Consider the following 25,022-nt stretch of genomic DNA (forward strand, 5'->3'; position numbering starts at 1 on the left):
TCAAAACCGGCTTCAGATTCGGAGGAGATGCTTTCTTGTTACTCATCTAGTTATGAATATGATTCAAATAGTTCTGAAGAGGAAAGCATACATGGTTGCAATCGATTAAAGAAGTCCTCCCGTATCAATTCGAGCCTTCAATGACAGCAATGTAGCGTCCCAGAAAATGGAGAAGATGGCGCCCAAGCTCCGTTGGAAATGGGCTGATTTGCCTGCTGGGAATTTGTGTCAGCGAATATCAAATAGTTGTCTTGGTGCAACCCACAACGATTCACCATCGCATTATTTATGTGTTTTCCGTCTAATTTCGCCATATGGATACAACTTGTTCGGAGGCGTCGGTTGTCCTTTAAAGTATAGAAGCAAAGTATTCGTTGTACAGGACTTATTTACTTTCCACCAATGGCTTTGGTTCGGTCAAGCTTGATAAACTGCTGGTGAGACCCAGTTTCTTTATGGTCCGCCAGAGGGCGTCACCGAGCACAGGACCACTGAGCCTTAAATTTGGTTGAGTCGCTCGCTGCAGACCGACCGAGCAGCAGTGCAGTGGAGTCGGGCAGACGGTAGCCACCGAGCCGCTCTTCGACCAAATGAAGCCACCGTCCCTGGATAACATGCCTCTTCTAGCGATTATTAGCAACATCTAAGACCTATCGTTGTTTATTTTACTCATTTGTGACGGTACACTTCGTCGCTTATCTGTTTCGCCCCCCTCTCCCTCTACCACCTCTTGGAACAGCACCTCCCGGAGGCTGAATGGAAGCGGAGGGAGCGGTCGGGCTGTCAGAGGCCAGGGACGGCAGCCCTCTTTCGGGCGCCGCATCATCTGATGATGCTGACACCGTTGTCGGGGTTAGCGACGGGATGGACGCCGGAGACATGGGTAGGTTGGAGTTATGTTCGTTTTCACACATCACATTCCTGATTTTATGTGTGTCTTTTTAACGCTTATTCTCGTTTTTTAATCGGATTCTGTGAGAAATTTTCAGCAGAAAGCCCCGACTCATCTTTAGCCGCTTAGCTGTGCTTGTAGCCGCTAGCTTAGCCGAGCGGATGAGGAGAGCAGGTGAAGCAAGCGTTTGGATTCATATCATTGGGTGCACATAACAATGTCTTACGTTTGTAGCGTAATAAACCCCCAGACGTGTCAATGGATGGATGCCTGAGGTTATTTGACAAGGTGGTCTTGCGTAAACAAGTAAGTCTGAACAATTTAAAGGGAGAATTCTGAGCTCGCTCGAAAAGTGGGAGATATACTGCAATGTACATGTTGGGCCAAAAGTAGGCGTTTAAAAGGTGACATTTCATTAAAATATAGGTTTCTTGTCCTTCCTTACTCTATGACCACCTTCCCACTTTCATTCATGCCTTCTGGCCTTTCTTTTCAACTTCTTTGATGCCTTGTCTCCACTCTGAAATGCCCTTTTCCCCTGTGCTATTTTTGCCTTCCCTCATTCCGTCCCCTTTTCTCCCTTTCCATCACACCTGTGTTGGCAGCCTCCGTTTTTACCTTGTTTTCATCTCTCAGACCTGCTTTTTATTCATGGCTCCTGACACCCTTCTTGAAATTCCTGGCTTCATTACATCGCATCTGTTTTTACTTATACATTCGGATATTTTCCCTTACCTTGCAGGACACAATTTTCCTGCTTTTCATTCCTTATTTACCCCCATCTTTTTTTGTCTTGCCTCGTTTTTTTATTCATGGCTCTAACATAATAATTTCATTTTTTTGTCTATATGTTTGCTGTCCTTGCTCAGAGCTTCTTTTTTCTCCTTCCTTCCTTCCTTCCTTCCTTCCTTCCTTCCTTCCTTCCTTCCTTCCTTCCTTCCTTCCTTCCTTCCTTCCTTCCTTCCTTCTCTCCCTTCCCTCGCTCCCTTCCTTCCTTTTTTTCTGGGTGGGAGGCCTGTCAGAATTGCTGACAGAAGCACAAAATCGCCAGCTCCATCTTCTCTGCCCTGATGTGTCCTTTAGACTATTCCATGCGCACTTTCCCTCCATCCCTCCCGTACTCTCTCCCGGATTGTATAAGTAACATTTGGAGCATCAGCTTGGATGTTTGACGTCATGTGGACGATGACGCAGTTTACTTCAGGTCATGATTTTGGCTTTGAGTGAGGAGCATGTGTGCCAATAGGATGGTGTACTTCCAGGGGTGGGGGCATGGCATTGAACAGATTTGAATATTAAACTAACTAGTATGTTTTTCAAACAGTGAGTATAGTTTTTGCTTTTTTGAATGTTGCTGTGCCGATGACCATTTTGTGTTTGGGAGCCTTTTACTGAGCGAGTTGCTTGTTCTGTAGCCACAAAGGGACCTAAGTCTTCTTGTGCCGGTCCCAAGCCTATTCTATTCTGTTGACAAGACGGAAGAGCCCATGAAAGGCAGGTTTTACTTTTCACACTTGATAAAGAAGAAAAAAAAGCTGGGCGCGCATCCATAGTTGTAATTCATGCCCCGCATGTGTCGCCAAATCTCAATAGAGACGCTCCCCTACTTCCAAATATTTGAGTTACGAACAACGGTACATGTGAACATTTTTGTAGTAATATATGTAGTATATCAGAATCAGAAAGCGTTTATTAGTCCCACAGTGGGGAAATTTGCAAGCTACAACAGCAAAGTTGAAAGGGGGGGGGTGAAAAGGTAAAAACAAAGTATTCTATGCATCATATTATGTTTGTCAAAGTCATTATGAGTGCCTTGCACGCTGGGTCCGAGAGGACAGTAATTTCATCTGTGCTGTGTGTCATGCATATTAGCATATTTGACAATAAAGCTGACTTTGAAATGACTGAAGACTGAAATGTATAAAGACTGAAATGTATAAATTAAATATTCTGTCTAGTTCTACATGTATTTTCATTGAGTATATATTTTATTAAATGTTTATTTTTCAGTACAAACCAAAAGACATTACTGATACAAGCCTTAAAGGACAAACGACACCATTTTTTTGTTTCCTAACTGACATCAGAAAACCGTTTTATAACATCTAAAAAAGCCAAAACATGAAGGCTGATATTTTAAGTCAAATGAAAAACACCAATAAAAATGACTTTGTGTCCAAAAACTACTTCAAATTGAAGCCGGAAGTGCCCGGTTTCAGAAGGTCCCGCCCCATTGTTCGTGACGTCACGCCAAGACGTCTTGCCTTGCTCAAGAATCAAAACAATGGCTTCAAATTCGGAGAAGATGCTTTCTTGTTACTCATCCAGTTATGAATATGATTTGCAATCGATTAAAGAAGTCATTCCGTCTCATTTTGAGGCATCTGGACTGAAATGTAGCGTCCCAGAAAATGCAAAAGATGGCACCCAAGCTCCGTTGGAAATGGGCTGATTTGTCTCCTGGGAATTTGTGTCAGCGAATATCAGTTCAGAACGTATCTCATTCGTAAGTTCGGGAGCATCTGTATGTAAAAAAAATAAATAAATCAACACTTCTACGTTGACATTCTCTGACACCCATGTCACTCTCCAGACCAGGCCCCGCCATTTTAAGTCGTACACACACAAGGTCATGTAGCTCTTGCCACTGTTGGTTTAATTCTCATTTATTCTTGTGGTTGCATACATTATTTGTCATAAATCAATAATCTTTATCAGATCATCTGATAATTTCCCGCAGTGGTTTGAGATGTCCGATTTCGTCCGTGCGGCACGTTTCTGTGCAGATATAAGGGGCTTTGTAGTGTGAACAGCTTAAACTCTGCTGGCTCGGTGAGCCAAGTTTCTGCTGTCAGTAAAAGCTCACCGTTAAGTCCAGAGCGCTTGAATTCAGCCGCACTCCTCTCCGATGTCTGTAAAAGGGCATTTCTCTTTTGGGCTGACTTGTTTCTTTAATTTTGGATGGTCAGTTAAGCGCAGGAATTCAATTTAAAAAACTGTGAGATTGCATAACAGGGGCAACACTGCCTTTGTGTGCTTTATACTCGGAAGACTGAGCAGATTTTAATGAAAAAAAATAGTATGTATTGACCTTCTCCGGGACTTACTCGGCATATTGATCAAATACTCTTTAAGATTAATAATTAAAAAAAAAAATCTCCCCCACCAGCTGTAGACGGCAATGTTTTTATTAGGCCTGTTTGCATCCCTGTCGCCAAAGGCCGAACCCTCCATTCCTTACACACATGCACACACACACACACACACACACACACACACACACAAAAATGCTGGGTGTCTAAGCCAGGATGTACAATCCGCTCTGACAGCAGAGGAGAACACAGCTTTGACCCCGCTTCGCATCAGAAATATGGAGAGTAACATAAGTTAAGTCTTTCAGGGACAGCGGTTACTTACTTCAGTAGACGTCTTGGCATGTTATCGGGGTACTGGGAGCATGAAAGGGGTTAACATTTCAGTAATCCAGTAATTATTTTTGTGTTTTGGCGTTGCACTGCTCACAAATTTACCCTTTTTTTTGGGGGGCGGGGTGATGCATTTTTCTACCTGTTCACTAAAAAACTCACCTATTCGAGGCTTTTGTCACAAGATGCCCCAAGATGGTGCCAGAGCCCCTGTCTAATAGGAAAAGAACACTTTAGTGTCAAGGAAAGTATGAGAAGTGACCCTGAAGATTTAAATGTTGAAGTGTTATGTAACTACCTGATACAATTCAATGGGTGTCATTTGTATCAAGCTAACTGTTAACTAAGCTGCTTATCTGGGAATATTAGAGTGGTTGAAAAGTCTTCTCCTTGTCATTTTTATAATATGCAAAGAGACTTTTGAGAGACCATACAGAAAGATTTGCCTTTCGGAGTATTCACCATTTTTAATGTTTACAGTTATTGGCTCAGACCATATTTGGTGTCAATCCAACGGGAATCAGGGGTGGTTAATCACAAAACAATTCATATGACATGATAATCGCTTTGGATTATCTTTTCGAGGTGTGGAATCTTTGCTGGCTTGTCTACAGAAGAAGAAAATGCAAAATTTTAGCCCGATTGCAAGAACACGTGCACTGTACCCGCTTTATTCTCACACACGCATGATGACCTACGTGTGCATCAACATGGCGGCGAATCTGCAGTCAGATGTCTAACATATACTGGCAAGCGTGGCCAATTGACGCTAAGCGGCCAAGCGGATATTTGTTCAATTTCAACAAACATCCATCCAAAAAAAGAAAAAAAACAGTACACCCTGTCAGCATTTGCCATCTGAAACCATACTTTTTTTTCCATTTCATCACATTGGAGCATGGCCGTGATTGCACTTATGTGCGGCTTGGCAGATTCGTAAGGAGAACATCGGGAGAAGGAGGGGCAGAAAAAAGGCTCTGCTGCTGCCTGTCGTATGAATGCTCCACGAGAGGCAGGCGAGAAAGAGACGCTGCACACTCGAGCAACCCGGTGCTCTTACACATCCATGCGACGATTTATTCATGTCGTTTTTTCCCCTCAAATAGTCTCTCCGGTCGCTTCTATTAACCACCAATGAGTCCGTCCCTTTTCCACCCCTTTTTTCCACTTTAGGGCCGATGACCTTTTAGTCCATTTTGCTGTTTCTGGGAGAATATACCACAAAAACACGAAATACAATTGTGCAGTCCCACAATTATGCATTGTTCGAGGCCAGCGCTTTGAAAAGCATACTAGTAATTTGGATGATTCATTATTTTGATCTTTGCTCACTTCCTATGCAAAAAAATGACATTGTTGATTGATGAAAAAAAAGCCGTATCTGACTCATCTGTGTCTTGCTTTCAGATGCAGCTGCTAGGAAAGCTTTCATCACTGAGGTAATTTCCAATCTTCCTGCTAGCTCTTCGTCATGATGTTTTGCATGCTGCTTTCCATTCGACACAGTCGATTTAACTCACGCTTGGAATCAGTATTCAACAATGCTTATCTCATACGGAACACTCGAACACTCGGCACCCCTTTGTCAGCGGAAGGTTTCCCGTTCTGTGCTTATTAGCATATTTTTATGAATGCATATTTGCCTTAGAGTGAGCACCTCTTCAGCTCATAGGCTCTCTGTTGGAATCATAAAAGCATGTGGTTCTTTTTGATATGTAGAGAATAAAAGGCAACAGATTCAGCACTTTGACTTATCATCAAGTCTCTCTCTCTTGATTGTCAGATGCCGTCCTCCTCAGGCCTTCCCGGTCAGGGGAAGAAAATCGGCCACAGAGGCGTGGATGCTTCCGGCGAAACCACTTACAAAAAGGTTGGACTGAATTCGCTTGTACTGTAGATAGACAATGATTAGAACATACTAATTTGAGAGAAAAAAAAATAATTAGTTCGATTTTTCAAATAATCTTTTCTAAAAACCTACATTGTGAGGGTGTGTGTGGAGAAAATGAAAATAAATTATTGAACAGAGGCTGGAACAAAGGAATATTCTCTTTTACTGCCGACAGGGGACGCAGTTTTCATGAAGCGTGTATGCTTCTTCGACCGTCGCCCAACTTCTGCAGCCCTCTGAGAAGCTAGTTATTGAGAGTATATACAAATTTAAAGGACAACCGACGTCTCCGGACAAGTTGTGTCCATAATTTGTAAAATGGCTTCAAATGACTTCTACTGAGCGTATTTTAATAAGATTCCACTGCGTATAGCTATCTTTTACGTTTTAAGACTCGCTCTGAATATTGAGGAAGTCTTGTTTTTGAGTTGGTGACGAGTCCGTACGTGACGTCACTAAAGGGACGCCCCTGACCGAAAAAAAGACACATTGTAGCAGTCCTTTCATCACGTCAATGTATTTTGCTGTACTTGTTTGGTCTGAAAACCTCGTGTTGCACCCAAAAGCCGCCAGAAGAGGGCGACCAAGCTCCATATAAGGAATTTATCAGCCTGTGGAAACGCAATACACTGTCATGTCGACAAGAGGTCGCCATTTTCTGCCTCTTTTTTGGTGATCCATTTACCCCCAATGTTGCCTCAAAATGGCACGGAATAAATTCTTTAATCGATTGCAAACATGTATGCTTTCCTCTTCAGAACTATTTGAATCATTCATAACTGGATGTGTAACAAGAAAGCATATTCTCCGAATCTGAAGCCATTCTTTTGATTCTCCAGCAATGCAAGCTGTCTTGGCGTGTCGTCACGAACTGGGGGCGGGACTTTCTGAAAATGCCCAATTCCCAGCTCATTTTTTTGCAGATTTTGGACACTTTGAGTCATTTTTATTGGTGTTTTGCATTTGAATAAAAATATCATACTGCATGTTTTGGGTATTTTAGATGCTATAAAACGTTTTCTGATGTCATTTAAGAAACAAAAAAGTGACGTCGGTTGTCCTTTAAGTGATACAGTAGTAAATCATTTCCTTCTTGATTTGAATACAAGGCCCCGGCTCGTCCCATGGTGCAAGCACCAACATCCATAAATCAACAAAACGTAGACATATCAATAGGTTGTCTTTCCATGACCTGATACATTTGTAACCTGGCTAATGAGCTCTTCCTGTGAAGTTTATCAAGCCCTCCCTTCCGCCCAAGGCCAGGTCTCCTACCTGAGGATGACAGTTTAACAGGCTGTGTCTGTTCACCTCAGATTGACCCCAGATTTTCTGTGCTTCCATTGTGTATGCCAACTAATCATATAACAGCATGAAACTTTTAAATATGATAACTTATATTTTGTCTATTCTCTATCATGGGTGCATGAACGGTTTAATGTAACTCCCAATAAACGGAAGAAAAAAAAAACAATTACTGATGCTAATGTACATCTAAATGTCGGATGTGGTGCAAATCTGTTGAAAATTGCTCATTTTTAACATTTGAACAACACAAAAGAATTCACCATTTTCCCCAAAGAAGATAATGTTCATCTTCAAGCTTTTTATGAATTAAAATGACAGGCAATATCTTCAATAACATTAAAACAGTGTATGAATAATTGCATCTTTGGTCCCCCACCCCCCAAAATAGACCACATCATCTGCCCTGAAAGGAGCCATCCAGCTCGGCATCGGTTACACAGTGGGCAACTTGAGCTCCAAGCCTGAGAGGGATGTGTTGATGCAAGACTTCTACGTGGTGGAGAGCATCTTCTTCCCCAGGTCTCTCCCATCCTTCGTGTATCGGTGTCAAATATCTTTCGTAGCCATACTTTGAATACGATTTGTTATTTGTTTGCGCTGCAGCGAAGGGAGCAACCTCACGCCGGCCCATCACTTCCCAGACTTTCGCTTCAAAACCTACGCGCCCGTGGCCTTCCGCTACTTCCGAGAACTGTTTGGCATCAGGCCGGATGACTACTTGGTAAAATGACTGTAAATTACCTCAAATTTACCCCCGCTTTGCACGCCGCCACGTGTATCCCCGACGACACCATAACACAGAGTGAAGGAAGGATATGCGCGGAGATGATCATAGCTCCTCCCTAATCTGCAGTTATATCTGTCATTTTTCACAGAGGATAAATAATACGTGCTTTTGTCTTGTTATATTCTCTGACATCTGCAGTTCCATCGTTTGCCCTCAAATATCTGTTACTTAAACAGTTAAAACACCCCCCACCTATGCTTTTGTTAGCCTGTCTATGGCATTTCCATTTGTGCATGACCATAAAGCAAGCAGACTTCAAGTCAGTGTTGTCTGGTTGTTTTTTTACAACACAATATCTTATCTTATCATGTCCTATCTTCTGTTTGCTAGGAAATTTCAACTGGTTGTTGGTTTGAAGAAATCTGCCAAACTGCTGGTTGTTTTGAAGAATGAGCCCCTATAAGTCGCTCATCTCTGACTTTTTTTAAGCAGAAAAAATATCAGTTGAATGACAGCTCACTTTTTGAAAAATTGATCAATAGGGTGACTTGTATCTCAAGGCACCATTTTATGTTTTTTTTTTCCTTTATTTTGTTTAGTTTATAGTGAGTCGGCGTTGTGAGAGTTACAAACATTCCAAATTCATCTTTTTTGTGTCCTTCGCAGTACTCCCTGTGTAACGAGCCACTGATTGAGCTGTCCAATCCCGGCGCGAGCGGCTCTGTCTTCTATCTCACCAAGGACGACGAGTTCATCATCAAGACGGTCATGCACAAGGAGGCGGAGTTCCTACAGAAGCTACTGCCGGGCTACTACATGGTAAGCGAACATGCAAGCGTGATAGTAAGAGTAAGAAACATGAAATCAGTAGATGTAGATGCTTTCCCTTCGTGGGCCACATAAAATGATGTGACAGTCCCGATATGGCCCCCGAGGCTTGAGTTTGACACCCTAGTTTAGATGAGTCTTTTACTATTAGACCATTAGAGCAGGCTTCTTACTGATATTACGGGTGACAAATGCTTCAGCCCTGGAGGCGGCGGTCTGCTAGAAGAGATAAAAACCCACGCCAAGGTCAAGACAAACACACACAAAGCAAGTTAGTCAGCGTCGCTATATGCAGTCGGCTGCACACGTCTGTCGCAACTGACTGGCTTGACGGTCGAGGACCGACCAGGCGGGCTGACTTTGGCCTGCTTGCGGTGATGTAACCAATTTTCTCTGTCGACTGTGTGATACACCCCCATCATCACGCACATCTCTTCTCGCTCTTTTAGCCATTTCACACTATCAGCTCAGCGCATTTTGCCCTTTACATGTTTCACGCTTTAATCCATACTTGCATCTCCCCCTCCCTCCCACTCTGTTCTTCACGTGTCGCGTTGTCTGACTTCTCTTAAAATACTGTGTGGCTGCTGAGAGAAAAGCATGCTCTTTCTGGCTTGCTGGTATACTTAGCTTCTTCTTCCAGAATCCAAATGCGTTCAACGTACATAGAAGGCTCATTGAAAAGGATAAATCCAGGATGTCAAACATGAGTGTTTCCGTATATGTGCCATGTGATGGGTTGGAGGAGTTCAAGGGTGTGAAATTAGCTCAGATTGGCTCCAGCTCACCGGCCATGATATTGTGTTGAAAAAATAAATGGATGGATCCTTTTTTTTCTCACTCCCCATACCCCAGAACTTAAATCAAAACCCCCGCACTCTGCTGCCCAAATTCTTCGGCCTCTACTGCGTCCAGTCGGGCGGCAAGAACATCCGCGTGGTGGTGATGAACAACGTGCTTCCCCGGGTCGTGCGAATGCATCTCAAATACGACCTGAAGGGTTCCACCTACAAGAGGCGAGCGTCCAAGAAAGAACGTGAGAAGGCCAGGCCCACGTTCAAAGATCTAGACTTCATGCAGGACCTGCAGGACGGACTCATGTTGGACTTGGATACGTACAATGCACTGGTCAAGACACTGCAGAGGGACTGTTTGGTAAGTTGCTATGGGAAGTTGAACATTCTGAGTGCTGCTTTGTATTCCTTCCTGCCTTTTTTAGTGTTTGTTTTCATGACATTTTATCACCCAAAATATTTTACGTTTTTTTCCAAGACACCCTAAAAAAAATTGTCTGTGTTTATTTGTTCTTTCTTGACTGGTACTCGTAAGAGGGAGCAAGCAAATACAGTAACTCCTACTCTGGCATCCCTTCACTGGCTCCCTATACATTTTAGTGTTATTTTCAAGATCTTATTAATTGTTTTTAAATCTTTAAATGGCCTCGATTATCCTTTCCTCTCTGAGCTCATCCACCTCTACACACCTTCCAGACGCCACAGATCTGCTGTCCAGACATTATTAGATGGGCCAAAAACTAAACGGAGGCTCACAGGGGATGGAGCCTTTTCCTTTGCTGTTTCCACTCTCTGGAATGACCTGCCACTGAACATTCGGCAAGCCCCCTCGCTGCCCATCTTTAAAACCTGTCTCAAAACTCACTTGTAGTCTTTGGCATGATTCCGACTTGATCTTGGTTTCCTTCCCTGGTGCTTTCTACTATCTTTGTGAGTGTTTTATTTCCTGTATATGATAGCTGTCCCTGCTAAGCGCTTTTCATACAGCTTCAGCTGTTATTAAAGCGCTATATAAATCAATATGTATTGTATTGTATTTCAGAAAATGTACAATCCCACGACAATGACAATGGACTTTCCTTTTTTTGTGGGGTATTTTGAAAAAAAGGGTATTTTTTTGTGGGGGTAAAAAAACTTGTATGATTGCAAAATCTTCCCTATGTCAATCACGTTTTCTTTGTGTCCTTCCCTGTGACAGGTGGTGGTGGGGCATCAAAATGCACCTCTCGTTCACGAACATTATATTCCCGCCATTTTGTGGAGTGACAATTTAATGTTCGCGTCCCGGTGTTAGTTTTGGATTCGTTTAAAAAACAAAAGCTTACTTATCGGACAAAAGCTTATTTATCGTACGAGTGCACCTCGTGACGTGAGCGAGCAGGTCGCAATCTTGGGAAATCTTGTCTTTGTACATCAAGTGCCATGTTTCTTTCCATTTGTGACGCTATTGCCCCTACGCGTTTTGGACAGACGGCTTCCGTTCTTGCGGAAAGCAATCCTTAGTCTAACCTCTAAAATGGTATTTAAAGCCAATTTCCATTTTAGCTTCTATGGTTATCATCACCACACTGCTCCCTTTTGCTATTTCTGGTATCGCTCTATGGTGGGATGCTAGCTGCTAACAAATACAGTTCCCCACAAGATTTGGATTGTTCATGGATTCCGGCACCAGCTCTGTAAAATTAAAAAGTCATTTGTTTGGTGCCATTGTTTCCATTGAGTGATTTGCGATGGCTTCCCTACATTATATTGAAATAAAACATGGATTATGAATGTATGCGTGCTAACTTGTTCCATGACTGACATGAACAGGTTGGAGTCCCTCTGGCGCTGACGCCGTTCTGCACTTTGGATAAAAGCTCCCCCACGCACACACAGGCATACACTCACACATACACCCCACATGTTCATTCATCATGTGCGTGTGATTCCATTTTGTTCAGGTGCTGGAAAGCTTCAAGATCATGGACTACAGCCTCCTGCTGGGGGTTCACAACATGGACCAGGCGGAGCGAGATCGGCAGATGGAAGGCTCCCAAGGCGACAGCGACGAAAAACGGCCCCTGGCCCAGCAGAAGGCTCTCTATTCTACCGCCATGGAGTCCATCCAAGGTGGGGCCGCCTGCGGAGGGTCCATTGACACCGAAGACACGTGAGTGGAGCCAGTCAGATGCCAGATATTGTGGCAATGGGGAAAGTTGCAATCTGACACTTTTGAAAAGAATACAAACAATGGTATTTCCGTCACGGTTCACCTCTTAGGATGGGTGGCATCCCTGCCGTCAATGGGAAAGGAGAACGACTTCTGCTCTACATTGGCATCATCGACATTTTGCAGTCGTACAGGTAAGCGGCGCGGGAACCGTACAGTGAGGTTGGCGTTTTGCCGTTTACGCTCGTTGCACACCCGTCAGCTTTATAGTGTTGCCCTTCTTTGTGTGTGCAGGTTAATCAAAAAACTGGAGCACACTTGGAAGGCTTTGGTGCATGATGGGGTGAGTTTTTTTTAATCTTCTGTAATTGCTGACTCACCTCTGAGCAGGCGTCAACACCGATTCACGCTTAAGATGTCTCCCCTTACTCATGGGTTGCAACATTTGATGTCTAATCTCAGACAAACCCACTTTCCCACCTTTTTTCAACATTTATAGCCCAATTCCAACAATATTATTTTCCCCTTAACTCATTTGGTGCCATTCATGAATTTATTCGGCAATTGAAAAGTGTGACATGGAGCGACATTCTCAAATGTGTTCGGGTTTTGGTTTTTCTTGCGGGGGTGCCGAAAAAGGGCTGGGCAGACCTTTGGCAATGTGTTTTGCTTCCAGGGTGCAGCATTTGCCTTTTGTCCATGTTAGAGCTTTGTTACAGCTTTAGCTGTTGTTAAAGCGGGATATAAATCAATATGCATTGTATTTTGTCCGACCACCCCCATTTCAAGCTCCGATAACTTCCCACCCATAAAACTTAGGAATTAACTTTTATTTTCTGATGAACAAAGAGAGTCTAAGGCTTCTTATGCTGAATTGAATGTTTATGTTGTTCAAAATCTCAATATTCTGTGGGTCCTGCAATTTGAGTGAAAATGACAAACACCCTGGCACTGGAGTGGACACATTTTTGCACATCGTCTGGCAGTGAATGACTGAAAAGAAAACTTCTGCGTTATTCTCCTTCCAAGCAAACCAAACAATGTCACCCATCAAGCTACTGGAGAATCACCAATATCTGCCTGTGTTTATGTCTGTGCTTTGTCTGTCTAGTCACTAGACTCTAGTGGCTTGACCCAGAGACATACATTACTGAAATGGAACACAAGAGGAGCTAATACATTCCATCGATTAATCGTTAATTACAAAATGAAGCACTTGGTGTGCTTCATTTTGTAATTTTTTTTTTTTTCAATCTGATTAATCTCTCCGCTCCAATCCCGTTCACAGGACACTGTTTCGGTCCACCGGCCTGGATTCTACGCCGACAGGTTCTTCAAGTTCATGAGCAGCACCGTTTTCCGAAAGAGCTCCTGTGAGTCCTTTCTGCTGCCTTAAATAGTCAAAGCACAATGGTGTGAGAAGGAAATAATAGATAGTCTTCTAGCTGCCTTATTCGGTGCTTCTTCACGCCATGTTAAGACAGTTCAGCCTCTTTTTCTTTTTTTTTTCACTCTCCATTGAAATAAATAAATAAATCAAGTAGGAGAGCTCAGGTGAGCTCTTAAATTCCATAAATACATGTTACAATTATATTATTGGATTGGATTGGATTTGCCTTTATTAGTCTCGCAGTGGAGAAATTTACATTTGACAATAAATGAGAAAAAAGTAATGGAGTAAAGAATAAAAATGATGGGCATTTTAATTTTCTCACATTTTTTGCCATCTGTAGTTCATGTTCTGTCTCTGAAGTGGTGTTTGCCTCACATTTTGTAGCGAACTGGTCCAACGACGTTTGCTTCTGTCATCTTTTAATACTATTTCAAAAATGTCCAAGGGAAAGATCAGCATAGTGAATCATTGCCTGACTGGTGAACACTTTTTCTGGGTGATTCACATTGACGTAAGACTATCAGAACACCTAATGAAGAGTAAAGTGTCCTTGAGAGTTTTGAACGGCGCTTAGAAATTAAATGTATTGTTATTATTATTATTACGCTCCATAAACACATATCCATCTATTTGCCTATCGACATGTAGAGGTCCCTCTTAGCCAATGGGATGCCAGGATGGTTGGGAATAGCCAATAGCAGAGCAGCTATAGGTATGATGCGTTGAGGAAAATCGGAATTGCGACTTGCAGCCTATACTGTTTGTTTACTTTTTGTATCTTGTTTTGTAACGTTATTTCATAGCTTGAAAATGTCATATAAAAACGTCAACAAGTAGAGGTACCATTGTAGAATAATAACATGTTGCTATAGCCCTACACATTGAGGACATCTGCCATAAAATAATGTTTGTTTCATTCATCTTTATTTGTCTTTTGTCCTCCTTTTAATGTACACTGTGTAGCTTTGAAGTCATCTCCATCCAAGAAGGGCCGCGTGTCGCTTACGGTGCCAAAATGCGGCGGTCCCGGCGCCGCCTGGTCCGCCAGCCTGCTTCCCTCCGAGAGAGACGAGCACATCTATGACCTGAGAGGCGCTCGTAGTTTCCCCACACTGGAAGATGAAGGTAATTGCGTTGTTTGGCCTCTTTAATCACTACACATCCATTTCAAACAAAGAATGCAACAGTTGCAATACGAAATTTGCAGCTGTTTGTCGTTATTTCTCTTGTATATCCCACCATTCTTTTTAATGCCCAATTCCCAGGACGAGCTGATCTTCCGTGCACGCCTCCGTCATTTGAAGAGGCCACCACGGCGTCCATCGCCACCACCCTCTCCTCCACCACCTCTCTGTCCATCCCTGAAAGATCTCCTTGTGACACTGCCGAGCATCCGCGCTACAGGTAGCATCATCAAGCCGCCGAATGATGATTAGCAGTTTTTCACCTCACAAGTTGCAGAGGGCGGGCAGGCGCACTATCACACGTCACCAATTTTCATTCTTTTGGTTCAACTTTGCCACAGAAGCAACCGATTGAGTATTGAGCATTCTGCCAAGCAACAATTTGACCCATATGTTGATTGCACTTGCTTGAACAACATGAACTCACTGTCAGACAATGTGCAAAAATTTGTCCACTCCAGTGCCAGGGTTTTTGTCATTTTTACTGAAATTGCAGGACCCACAGACTATTGAGTTTTAGAAATCCATAAACATTCAATGCAGTGTAAGAAACCTTAGACTCTCTTCTTTCATCACAAAAGAAGAGTTAATTCCCAAGTTATGAGGGTCTGGAGTTATCTGAGCTTCAAATGGGGGTGGCTGTCCAAAATACAATACAATACAATACATACATTTTGTTTTATATAGCGCTTTAAATACAGCTGAAGCTGTAACAAAGCGCTAACATGGACAAAAGGCAAATGCTGCCCCCTCGTGGCAGGGAAAGACATTACTCGAGGTCTGACCAGCGCTTTATCTCCCCCCCCCCCCCCCTTCCCGCTAGAAAAAACAAAACCTGAACAAATTCGCGAATTGCGCTCCACGTCACGCTTTTCAATTCCCGAATACATTTTGAAACACTTTTGACCGTGACAGTTTCCCGGCTGTTACGGTTTGACAAAGTACACTCTGGTGAGGAAATAATTCTACCTTTGCCGGGTTATGTATGTCATGTATCTGCTTGGTTATCCCCCCTGACCATTCCTCCTTTAGCTTGACATTGTTTCATTTGTCTCCAGGAGGCACACTCAATCTCTCAGCCACGACGGAAGGTAAATTGGAGGCTTTGCAATTTCAAAACATTGTTTTGAGGCTAAGCATTTGTTATTTTGCATATAGTGGGACACCTGTGTGTATTCTTATGCGTGCAGGACCCAGGAAGAGCTGCGTGTGCGTGAGGAGGACCAGCAGACCATCACTGTGGAGGTGGAATTAAAGCGACACGACAGTGAGCCCACCATCTCCATTCCGCAACCCTCACCCGAAACCAGGTGCAATTTTTACTTGGTTTAGTTTGTATTTGCGAATGTGAATGTTTATCTGCATATACCCTGTTGTGGTGATCAGTCCTTGCGGGATAACAGCTCACCTGCAACACTACCTTGGCCGAAGGACCAAACAAAATGTATTCAAGTACTTGATAGGATGTTACAGTGCAAAATACAGTAAAGTCTCGTTATATCGATATCGGATATATCGATAGTCCCGGTTATATCGATACTATTTCTATGCACGCACAGAGAAAATTACATGCAAACATGGTCGGATATATCGATAGTCCCGGTTATATCGATATTTTTTCGGACTCCCTTGAATATCGATATAACGACACTTTACTGTATGTTGACAAAGCGCCAGTTGAAGCGTGGCACCATATTCCACAAAGGTCCTTTTACCTTCTCAACAGAATTTGCGTGTGACCTCAATGTTGCAGAAATATGATGTCTCTCATGGTACTGCGCGGAGATGATGAGACAAATTTGGGGGAAACCAACAAGTAGAAGTAGGGCAATGGTCCTGGGGGCCTGAGAGGCGGATGTCGTAAAGCCGCCATGACCTGATTTTTTTCAGGGGTGATTTGTGGAGGGGGGCATTTTAACCTGATTTTTGTACAAATCACGGCTCTAATCTCATCCCTTTATATTACAATTAATTTAACAGATGACAGGTATCTGTGAGGAGGGAAATACGTGTGAAGCAACGGAATGTGATGATTTAAGCAATGGCGAGACATATTGCCTGGGGTCATGGAGGGAGGTGGGGGGGGGAGTATGGAGAGAGTGAATGAACCAATAAAATGAGGTTCCGCAATGCTGCATGACTTTGAAGTCCATTATCAAGGCAGTTTTCCCACACTGGGAATAAGATTTTTGTGGGTTAACAAGCAAATTGCACTTGATCATTCCTAACTGGTATTCAAGTGTAAAAATAAACGAAGCATTGTGATATTACTTAAATTCACGTCTTCCGGCCTTTGAGCCATGACGCATATTTGACAAGACAGTAATCCCTTGCTACTTCGTGGTTTGATTATCATGGCCCGTGATGCATTGTGGTTTTTGTTTTCTAACCTAAAAAAAGTCAGCGAAAGTCCCTACAGTACAATACTGTAAAACAACAGCGTGTTGAAAAAGCTGTGGGTAGAAAAAGCTGTGCAGTTGGTACAGTCTTCAAACTTAAGGCTTCTCGGACATGACATCAGAGGATGTTAACACCGTCATTGAGTGCTATGCGGAGCCTCTAACGGTTGAGGACCTCATTGAGATGACGTTGCCGAATGATGGGGAAAAGGAGCAGGCCCAAGACGATGAGGAAGCTGGAGAGCGTGGCCTCCAGAACTTGCAAAAACTGTTCGGCACGAAATCTTCAGCAAATCGCCCAAGAAATTGATAACAATATGGTCAGAGCTGTCGATTTCAGTCATTGTGTTGATGGGATCATGGAATCATACAGATACATCTTTGCTCAAAAGAAACATTGGCAAAAATTACCTATTCCTCATCCGCTTTAAATCGTCATCAGAGCCTTCTGAAGGACGCTTGACGCCTTCTGAAACTAAACTTGTACAGTAGTGGGCTTTTGACTTTATTGAATTAGAGTTTTGTACTGTACTACCAACATTTACTGTGTTTCTTTATGCATGTCCCCATAGTGTGTTCCACTAAATTTTCCCTTATAAATATTTCTTTGTCCTCATATACATGTAAATTTACCAATCTATGTGGGGTTCGCTCCATCGCGGTTTTTCGTCTTTCGCGGGTGGTCCCGGTCTGCATTCACCGTGATAAACGAGGGATTACTGTATTGTCATAAAAAGGCTATATACACTGAAAAATAACAATCTTATCTCAATGTGCTTAAGAATGTTCTCACTGTGAAAATGCAGTCCTGTTTTGTTGATTAAACAGCTCATATTGTGTTCTATAAATGGCAACTGGTGGGCGCACATTATTCTTTCTGGAGTCCAAAAAAAAACATCTATACCAATCAAGTGAAAGTGGGTAATTCCAAATGATCTGTCATGGCACACCCACGAATGGAAATCACTGGTGTAATGTCTCACGCCAGTCCCTTTTGGTATAAAAAAAAACATCTGTGATCCTCCTAATCCCTGTTTAGGAACAACAACGGATCACGATGACACGACAGCTGGCAAAACACACTCTGATGCAACATGCGTCTTTTCTTCCAACAGTGAAGCTCAGGAGGCTGCTCCCGCACCTTCCACTTCTTCCCCAGCCGCGGAAGCCTCGTCCTCGCCTGCCGCCGTCGCACCCATTTCTGTCGAGGCATCCGGGGCCACTCCGTCCAGTCCGAAGCTGGCGGCGGCGGAAACACCCAGCCACGCGTCGGGCTCGGGGTGTACCAGCCAGGCTTCAGTGGATGACGAGGACGACGTCCCGGTCACGGACATCTACTTTGTAAGACCACACGCTCACACTTAGATGCTTACATGATGTGATAAGGCTCTGTAATGCTCACCCACAGAAGTGTTGACAGATGGGGCGGCTTAATGGTGGACTGTGGACAGCATGTTGCCAATGTCCTTGCTGCTTTTCAGATGTGCATTTATTAGCCAGATTTTTTTAGCCTGATGCTAGCCTGAAAATAACAGAAAACGGCAATTGGGATTTTTAACAAAATTGTAATTCTGACATACAGTATGGAAAATATATTACTCCCATCTGCACGTGCACCTCAGTCATTTTGAATATGAAATTTTATTTTTAATTCCCAAATTGTTATATACAATTCACTAAATCACTACAAATCACTATCACGGACATTTACTGCAATCTCTAAAAATATGTTCGGCAAGTACATTTTTCGGCAAGCAGGTGTCAAAAATTGTTTCACCCAGCTTGTCTGTGAAATTCAAGTTTTGATATAACTGTAATGACAAGCAGATGACACTTGATGGCAGCATAAGGTCTCATTTGGATTTGAACTTTTGAGTTGAAGATTGTTTCTCTTAAATGAATTGAGTAATCTCTGGCCAACACATTAGTTATGTGGGAGAGAAATGCCAACCCGGAAGTCAAAAACTAGAAAGTACAGTAAAGTCTCGTTATATCGATATCGGATATATCGATAGTCCTGGTTATATCGATACTATTTCTATGCACGCACGGAGAAAATTACATGCAAACAGGGTCGGATATATCGATAGTCCCGGTTATATCGATATTTTTTCGGACTCCCTTGAATATCGATATAACGAGACTTTACTGTATATGACTCGATGCTGAGGATTTGATTGTGGCTACATTTGCACTCGGACATGTTTCTTATTTTCTGACGTCTGTCTTCCACATCTCTTCGTACCATGTCGTGCAGTTCTACTACCACAAAAATAAGCCTTAAAAGGTCGCTAACAATGTCATTCAAGACAAAGTACATTGCATTTATGAATCACCTAACTGTGTTGCTTTGCTAGAGGAGGGGCGGTCATTTTTCCATTCTCGCCTCAGCATGCTGCCCTGGTCATATCACCCCCCCCCCCTTTTTTTTTTTTCTTTTCACATCTTTGTCCATTTGTCATCTTCCATTTCCGTCCATTGTTGATGTTGTCAGTTCCCCGACGGAAGGACTTGGGTGGTCTCACCCCTCCGACGAAAGGCCAAATGGAGGTCCGGGTGGCCTGTAAGTAAGCTGTAGATGGGCCAAGCTTCAGGCGTGGTTGCTGGGTTCTGTGTTAGTTTAGAATTTGATTTTTTTTTTCTTTTTTTTTTTTTTTTTAGCTGGAGTCTCTCCCAGATAATAAGATGAGCAACAAGGTACACCCTAGACCGGTCACAATCAATAGTAGGACACATATAGATCAGTGGTCCCCAACCTTTTTTCCACCACGGACCGGTCTAATGTCAGACAATATTTTCACGGACCGGCGGATAAATATAACAAAATAAGACGTTTGTTTTTTTACTCATTTTGCTAACTTACGGCTTACGGTGGGGCTAATTTTAGCGGTATGTATCACGTGACCTACACAAGCGTTTTGACATGCGTCAAGAGTAAGTCATAGACGGATGTAATCTGGTAATTTTTCATTTTTCATTGTATGTAAATTCTTTATTCTTTCTGCGCGGCCCGGTACCAAATGACCCACGGACCGATCTGCGGCCCGGGGGTAGTGGACCTCTGATATCGACCACCGAGAACCAGTGAACAATTTCCATCTTAGGTGTCAAACTCAAGACCTGAGGGCGAGATTCTCCCTGCCACATAATTTTTTTGTATGTGGCTAATAAAAGCGAATAGTGTTTCTGCATTATCTTTTTGCTCCACTTTTGTAAAAAAAAAAAAAAAAAAAAAAAAAAAATCGGCCAAAAAAAGCCTGATGAGAGTAAGGCGTTTTTTGGGGCCAAAAATGCCTTACTATAGTAAGCCGTTTTTTTTTTTTTTTTTTTTTTTTTTTTTTTCAGCCCAAAAAAGCCTGACGAGAGTAAGGTGTTTTTTTGGGCCAAAAATGCCTTACTATGGTAAGGCGGGTTTTTTTTTCGGCCAAAAATGCCTTACTATACTAAGCCGTTTTTTTCCGCAAAAAACTATATCACTATAGTAAGGCGTTTTTTTGTTTTTTTTCTCAGCCAAAAAAAAGCCTTACTACAGTATACATACAAAAGCCTTACTATAGTATACATTTAGAATTTCTAAAATGCCATAAATCCCATTTAGCAGTGCTCATTTTACTCTGAACCTGGACCTGTCTTATAATGATTTTTTTTAACATTGGAGGTAATTAAACGAACATCATGTGGTGTTTTTTTTTTTTTTCATTTATATGTCAATCAACCTACATCCACATCCATCCACTTCCCCTTCTTCATTCCCTATCATTGACATCGCACATTAATGACCCCCCCTAGAAGTCATTTGACTCAAATACACTACGAGATAATAATCACTGCTTCAGAGCAACATCTGGCTTCAATATTTAACGCGAGCGGTCTGAGCGTTTCCCCCCTTTATGCATCCCTAACTTTCATTTCCTGTCTTGTCTTTTCTTCTCCTGTGACCGATCTCCTGCATCTTTCTTCCTGCCTGCCTGCCACTGCCGCCGCCGCTTATCTCTGTGACACTGGCCCTCTCCTCTGTCCCCCTGGCTACCTCTGCTGTGCTTGGCGTGTAAAAAAAACAAACAAAACAAAATCAAAACAAGCCTCCAGAGGACAGGACCTGGGTTTACTCTCCGCTACACTATGGCTCAGAGTCTAAGGCCCTGCCAGATGGGGATTGGGAAAGAGAGACAGTAAGTGAGAAGCATCCCACTAAGAAATATAAAGCCCCGGACGAATCCTCCACGTTCTATTTCAAGCAGTTTTAATGGTTGTCGGGTCCATCAAACCCCTCCCAACCCCCGCGCATTGCAGCATTCATCCCGGTACAAATGGTCACAGAGTTGTGACTATTTAGTGCACAAGCGACCCACCGTGTGTTGTCTTCAACAGCAAGCTGCATGTACCATGCCACTTTTTGTCATCAGCCTGCTCAGATGATAAATCGGACAAAAACAAGAATGGTTTCACCAAAGGGTGGGCAACCTCATCATTTTGATCTGTGCCCACAATGGAATTCCAAATAAGATGATTTTTTTTTTTGCCCCTTACCCAAAATAGATAAAAATAACTTATGCCAGACAAATGCTCATCATGCATAATACAGTGCTGCACTGACTGGAATTGAATTCACATGTGTCTTACACATCTTTCTCCTTTGTAGTGGATGGAAACGCCATTAATTCTTGTATATAATTAAAAAAAACTAGAACTCTATATTATTGACCTGCATAAAACCATTCATAATTACCAGTATGTAAAGAATTCTTATTTTCTTCATGATTTTAGGCCTACATTTGGAGGCTCCTTCTGGTGTAGTTGTGTATATTGACCACCAGGGGGCATTGTAACACATGCAAAAAACGTTTCACAACAAACATACGTATCATACCTCTGAAGATGGAGGTTACTGATTCGCTGTGGCGACCCCTTGAAGGGAAAAGCCGAAAGGAAAAGAAGAGCTCTGGGAATCAGTAAACTGAAATTATTTTTGTTTGTAGAAGATAAAGAACATGTGCTGATCTTTAAATTTCTGTCGGCGTGTTTTGCTGCACATTAAGGTAAAAATAGCTATTGTTTCAAAAGTTGTAACACCATGTAACCAATGCTATTTTTAATAGCATTTAGTGTGTTGGCATTAAGCTAGTTCACCTTTATCTCACAAAGTTATGTGGTGTTTGGTTAGGCACACAAATTGATATTCATTTTGTTTAATGTTCAGTTTCCCATTCAACTGGAACATTGGAACTGTTTTTTTTTTCTCAGTAGTTTCCATATAGATATAGTACCCAGAACTTTTTGCTCGCAACTCAAGATGCCTCCACCACAAAGAGAAAAAAAATCTCCAAGGCGACAGCTCGTAACTTGGGAAAAGTTACCGTTGCAAATTGATGCACTCCCAAGTCAGGGTACCACTGCATTTTTCCCCCTGAATAGATCCTTGATTGTAATGACCATTGAGAGGTTTCCCACCCTTTGGCCTCTCACAAATACTATGTTTTAGCTTTGTAAAGCATGGACCTAAATCCAATTGGCATGCTATGGGCTGACATTAAGTCAGGTGCACCCAAGCACCTTGTCACATTCTGACATAGGCCTGCAATAAGGAAAAATCCGCCGAAGTCTGCTCAAATTTCTATTGACAACTGATACAAAGCTCACAGGCTAACTGTTGAACGCTAACAAATAGTAAGATGGCAACCTGAGTTAACAAAGCACAGCAAGGCAGGTTGATGAGAATTTTCTGTCTTACTTTTTAGTTAGGTGCGATTTCTAATGGGTACTGATGCAATGCTAAAAGGCTAATTCTCAGTATGCTAAAATAACACAGATATAATGCTAACAGGTTAACATGTCAATTAGCATGAGTAGAAAATATCAAAAGACAGATTGCTGAGGATTCTACCCGGTAGTCTGATGCTAACTGTATTGACGTCATAATAAGAACGTGTTAGCTACGTCGACTGTTCTTGTAATTTCATTCACTGTCCGTCCCTCCACAGTAAACCCTGTCCTGTGACCGAAAGGCATCAAGTGGATCGTCCGGACAAAGGCCAAAACCTCCTTCCTCAACAGTCAAAAGTGCAATCTTGTTGTCTCAAGAGGGGTGAGAACTCCACCAACTGGCGAATCAGAGATGCCATTTTCATATGACACTTGTGTTTCCGTGTGGCATAGTACAAGTATGCTCGTGCGTTATGTGTTTTTGACGTGACACACACATACATATGTCTTATTCCACACAAACATCGAATGGGTTTGTTGTCTTCAGGTGCCCCAAGGTGGCTAAGTGGGTGGTTGCGAGTGTCGATTGTGTATAAAAGACACACCATTAGTATTTTATTTGGTCACAGAATGATCTTGGAGGCGTCTCCAAATCCGGTACTCAATGGCCCCGACCTACCCTGTATTGGACCTGAGTTGAATGATCAGCTCATTAGAAGCCTGATAAGAATCTTGATCGTGTGAATAGTGTGTGATGGAGGAGGTACATATCTTAACCCGCCACTTTTGATTAAATTATGAATGGTGACCATTTCCAATATGGCTGCCTGACCCACGCGTGGCGTGGGGCATGTCAAATTTTTGACTCTCATTTTGATTATTTTCCATGTTTACTTTTGTAGCTTGATTATTATTACCAAAAAAATGGATACTCGACGTGTTCATTAGTCTCCATTGGCATCTTCCATGCTGAGTAACTGAGAGTAAATGCCCACATGCTACTAACAACTGTAGAATGAATAAAATGGATTGAGCCATATTGAAGAAAAAAAAAGTTTCATGACATTGATAGCTTGACTTGGGAAATGATTATTTCATAATTTCCATGAGGAAATTTTGATAGATTGCGATAAACGCCAATGCTTTAGTTATATTTTAACAAGCCCTCACAAATGCTCACCTGTCTTTTATGCATTTCTTTTTTTATGTATAATAGACGACCATGCATTATTCGTAATGGATTCAATCCACCGTCATCACAGATGCAAAGCATAGCACCAATATTTTGTGCAGTCCTCACCTCTTTTTCCTTACAGATTGCCTTATTAAATAATTTTGATCTTGTGAAATTTTCACTTGCGCTGTCACATGTATTTTTCTTTTCCCATCCTTGTGCTCCTGAGACCGTGTACATAAAAATATATATATATATATATATATAGAAAGAGAGAAAAATATAGATATATTTTCCATCGGAAATGGAGAATGTTATTTTTATTTGGTTTTATTTTTGCTGCTCGGCCGACGAGAATTGCAATCTGTCGTTTGCCGAGTCGTTTTCCTCGAAACTGAGAAGGGGCTGCGTGCAGCTGTTGGGTGGATTTTACTGTACTGTGATTCTTCCAACTTGTTCAACATGTGTTTTTCGTATGTGTTGTGTGTGTGTCATCCAATAGGAAGAGTCCTTGCCAGAGATATAGCATGGTTTAAAAAAATACTGTAATGCATATCAGAAATCTGTATTTATGTATATCTGTGTATATTCATCTATTTATACCTGAGCATAAATAGATGGCTGTATGTATGTGCGAGTGTGTCTCTATGTGTGTCAGAATGAATGCAAAATAAAGTTCTATGAATTGTCCAATGCACAGATTAGTCTTTTTTCTAACTCAAACAGCAATCACACTATCACCCAAAATAAATAACAGCAGTATAGATTCTAAGCACCCTTTTCCACTTAAATTGAAGGATTTTAAAATGTGTGCTAAGATGTCAAAAGAATCTTTGATACTCGCGTTTGGCTTTCAACATAGGGTTTGGATTTGAAATGAAGTCTTAAAACTAATGTTCGGGTTTCAAAGAATGCTGATAGAGAAGTACAGAGCAATGGAGAGTGTAGAAAAGAGGTGAAGAAGCGTGTCCAGGCAGGCTGGAACGTGTGACGTGTGATACAAGGGTTTCGGCTAAGATGAAAGGAAAAGTGTATAAACCGGTGGTGAGACCAGCCATGATGTTTGGACTGGAGACAGTGCCACTGAAGAAAAGACAGGAAGCAGAGCTGGAGGTAGCAAAGATAAAGATGTTGAGGTTTTCTTTGGGCATG

At 42.2% G+C, this 25,022-nt stretch overlaps 1 protein-coding gene across 3 annotated transcripts; it reads left to right on the top strand.

Annotated features, from left to right (window-relative positions):
• Positions 1–378: 378 nt before the first annotated feature.
• On the top strand, positions 379–24,567 carry pip5k1ca (phosphatidylinositol-4-phosphate 5-kinase, type I, gamma a). 3 transcript variants are annotated; one of them, XM_089001473.1, is made up of 18 exons: positions 382–883; positions 5,725–5,756; positions 6,101–6,187; positions 7,905–8,035; positions 8,120–8,237; positions 8,910–9,062; positions 9,927–10,226; positions 11,809–12,017; positions 12,128–12,211; positions 12,312–12,360; positions 13,306–13,390; positions 14,374–14,535; positions 14,676–14,814; positions 15,653–15,685; positions 15,785–15,904; positions 18,109–18,334; positions 21,076–21,165; positions 22,975–24,567. In XM_089001473.1, the coding sequence occupies exons 1-18, from the start codon at positions 757–759 to the stop codon at positions 22,975–22,977; spliced, it is 2,148 nt and encodes a 715-aa protein (XP_088857599.1). In that variant the 5' UTR covers positions 382–756; the 3' UTR covers positions 22,978–24,567. The 3 variants fall into 3 exon arrangements, with proteins under 3 accessions (XP_088857598.1, XP_088857599.1, XP_088857600.1); XM_089001472.1 differs by lacking the exon at positions 22,975–24,567 and having other exon boundaries at positions 379–883; positions 21,076–22,966; XM_089001474.1 differs by lacking the exon at positions 21,076–21,165.
• The last annotated feature ends 455 nt before the right edge of the window (positions 24,568–25,022 follow it).

The sequence above is a fragment of the Hippocampus bargibanti genome, linkage group LG07 (genome assembly GCF_051943395.1).
Source record: "Hippocampus bargibanti isolate YZ-2025 linkage group LG07, ASM5194339v1, whole genome shotgun sequence".
Classification (NCBI taxonomy): domain Eukaryota; kingdom Metazoa; phylum Chordata; class Actinopteri; order Syngnathiformes; family Syngnathidae; genus Hippocampus; species Hippocampus bargibanti.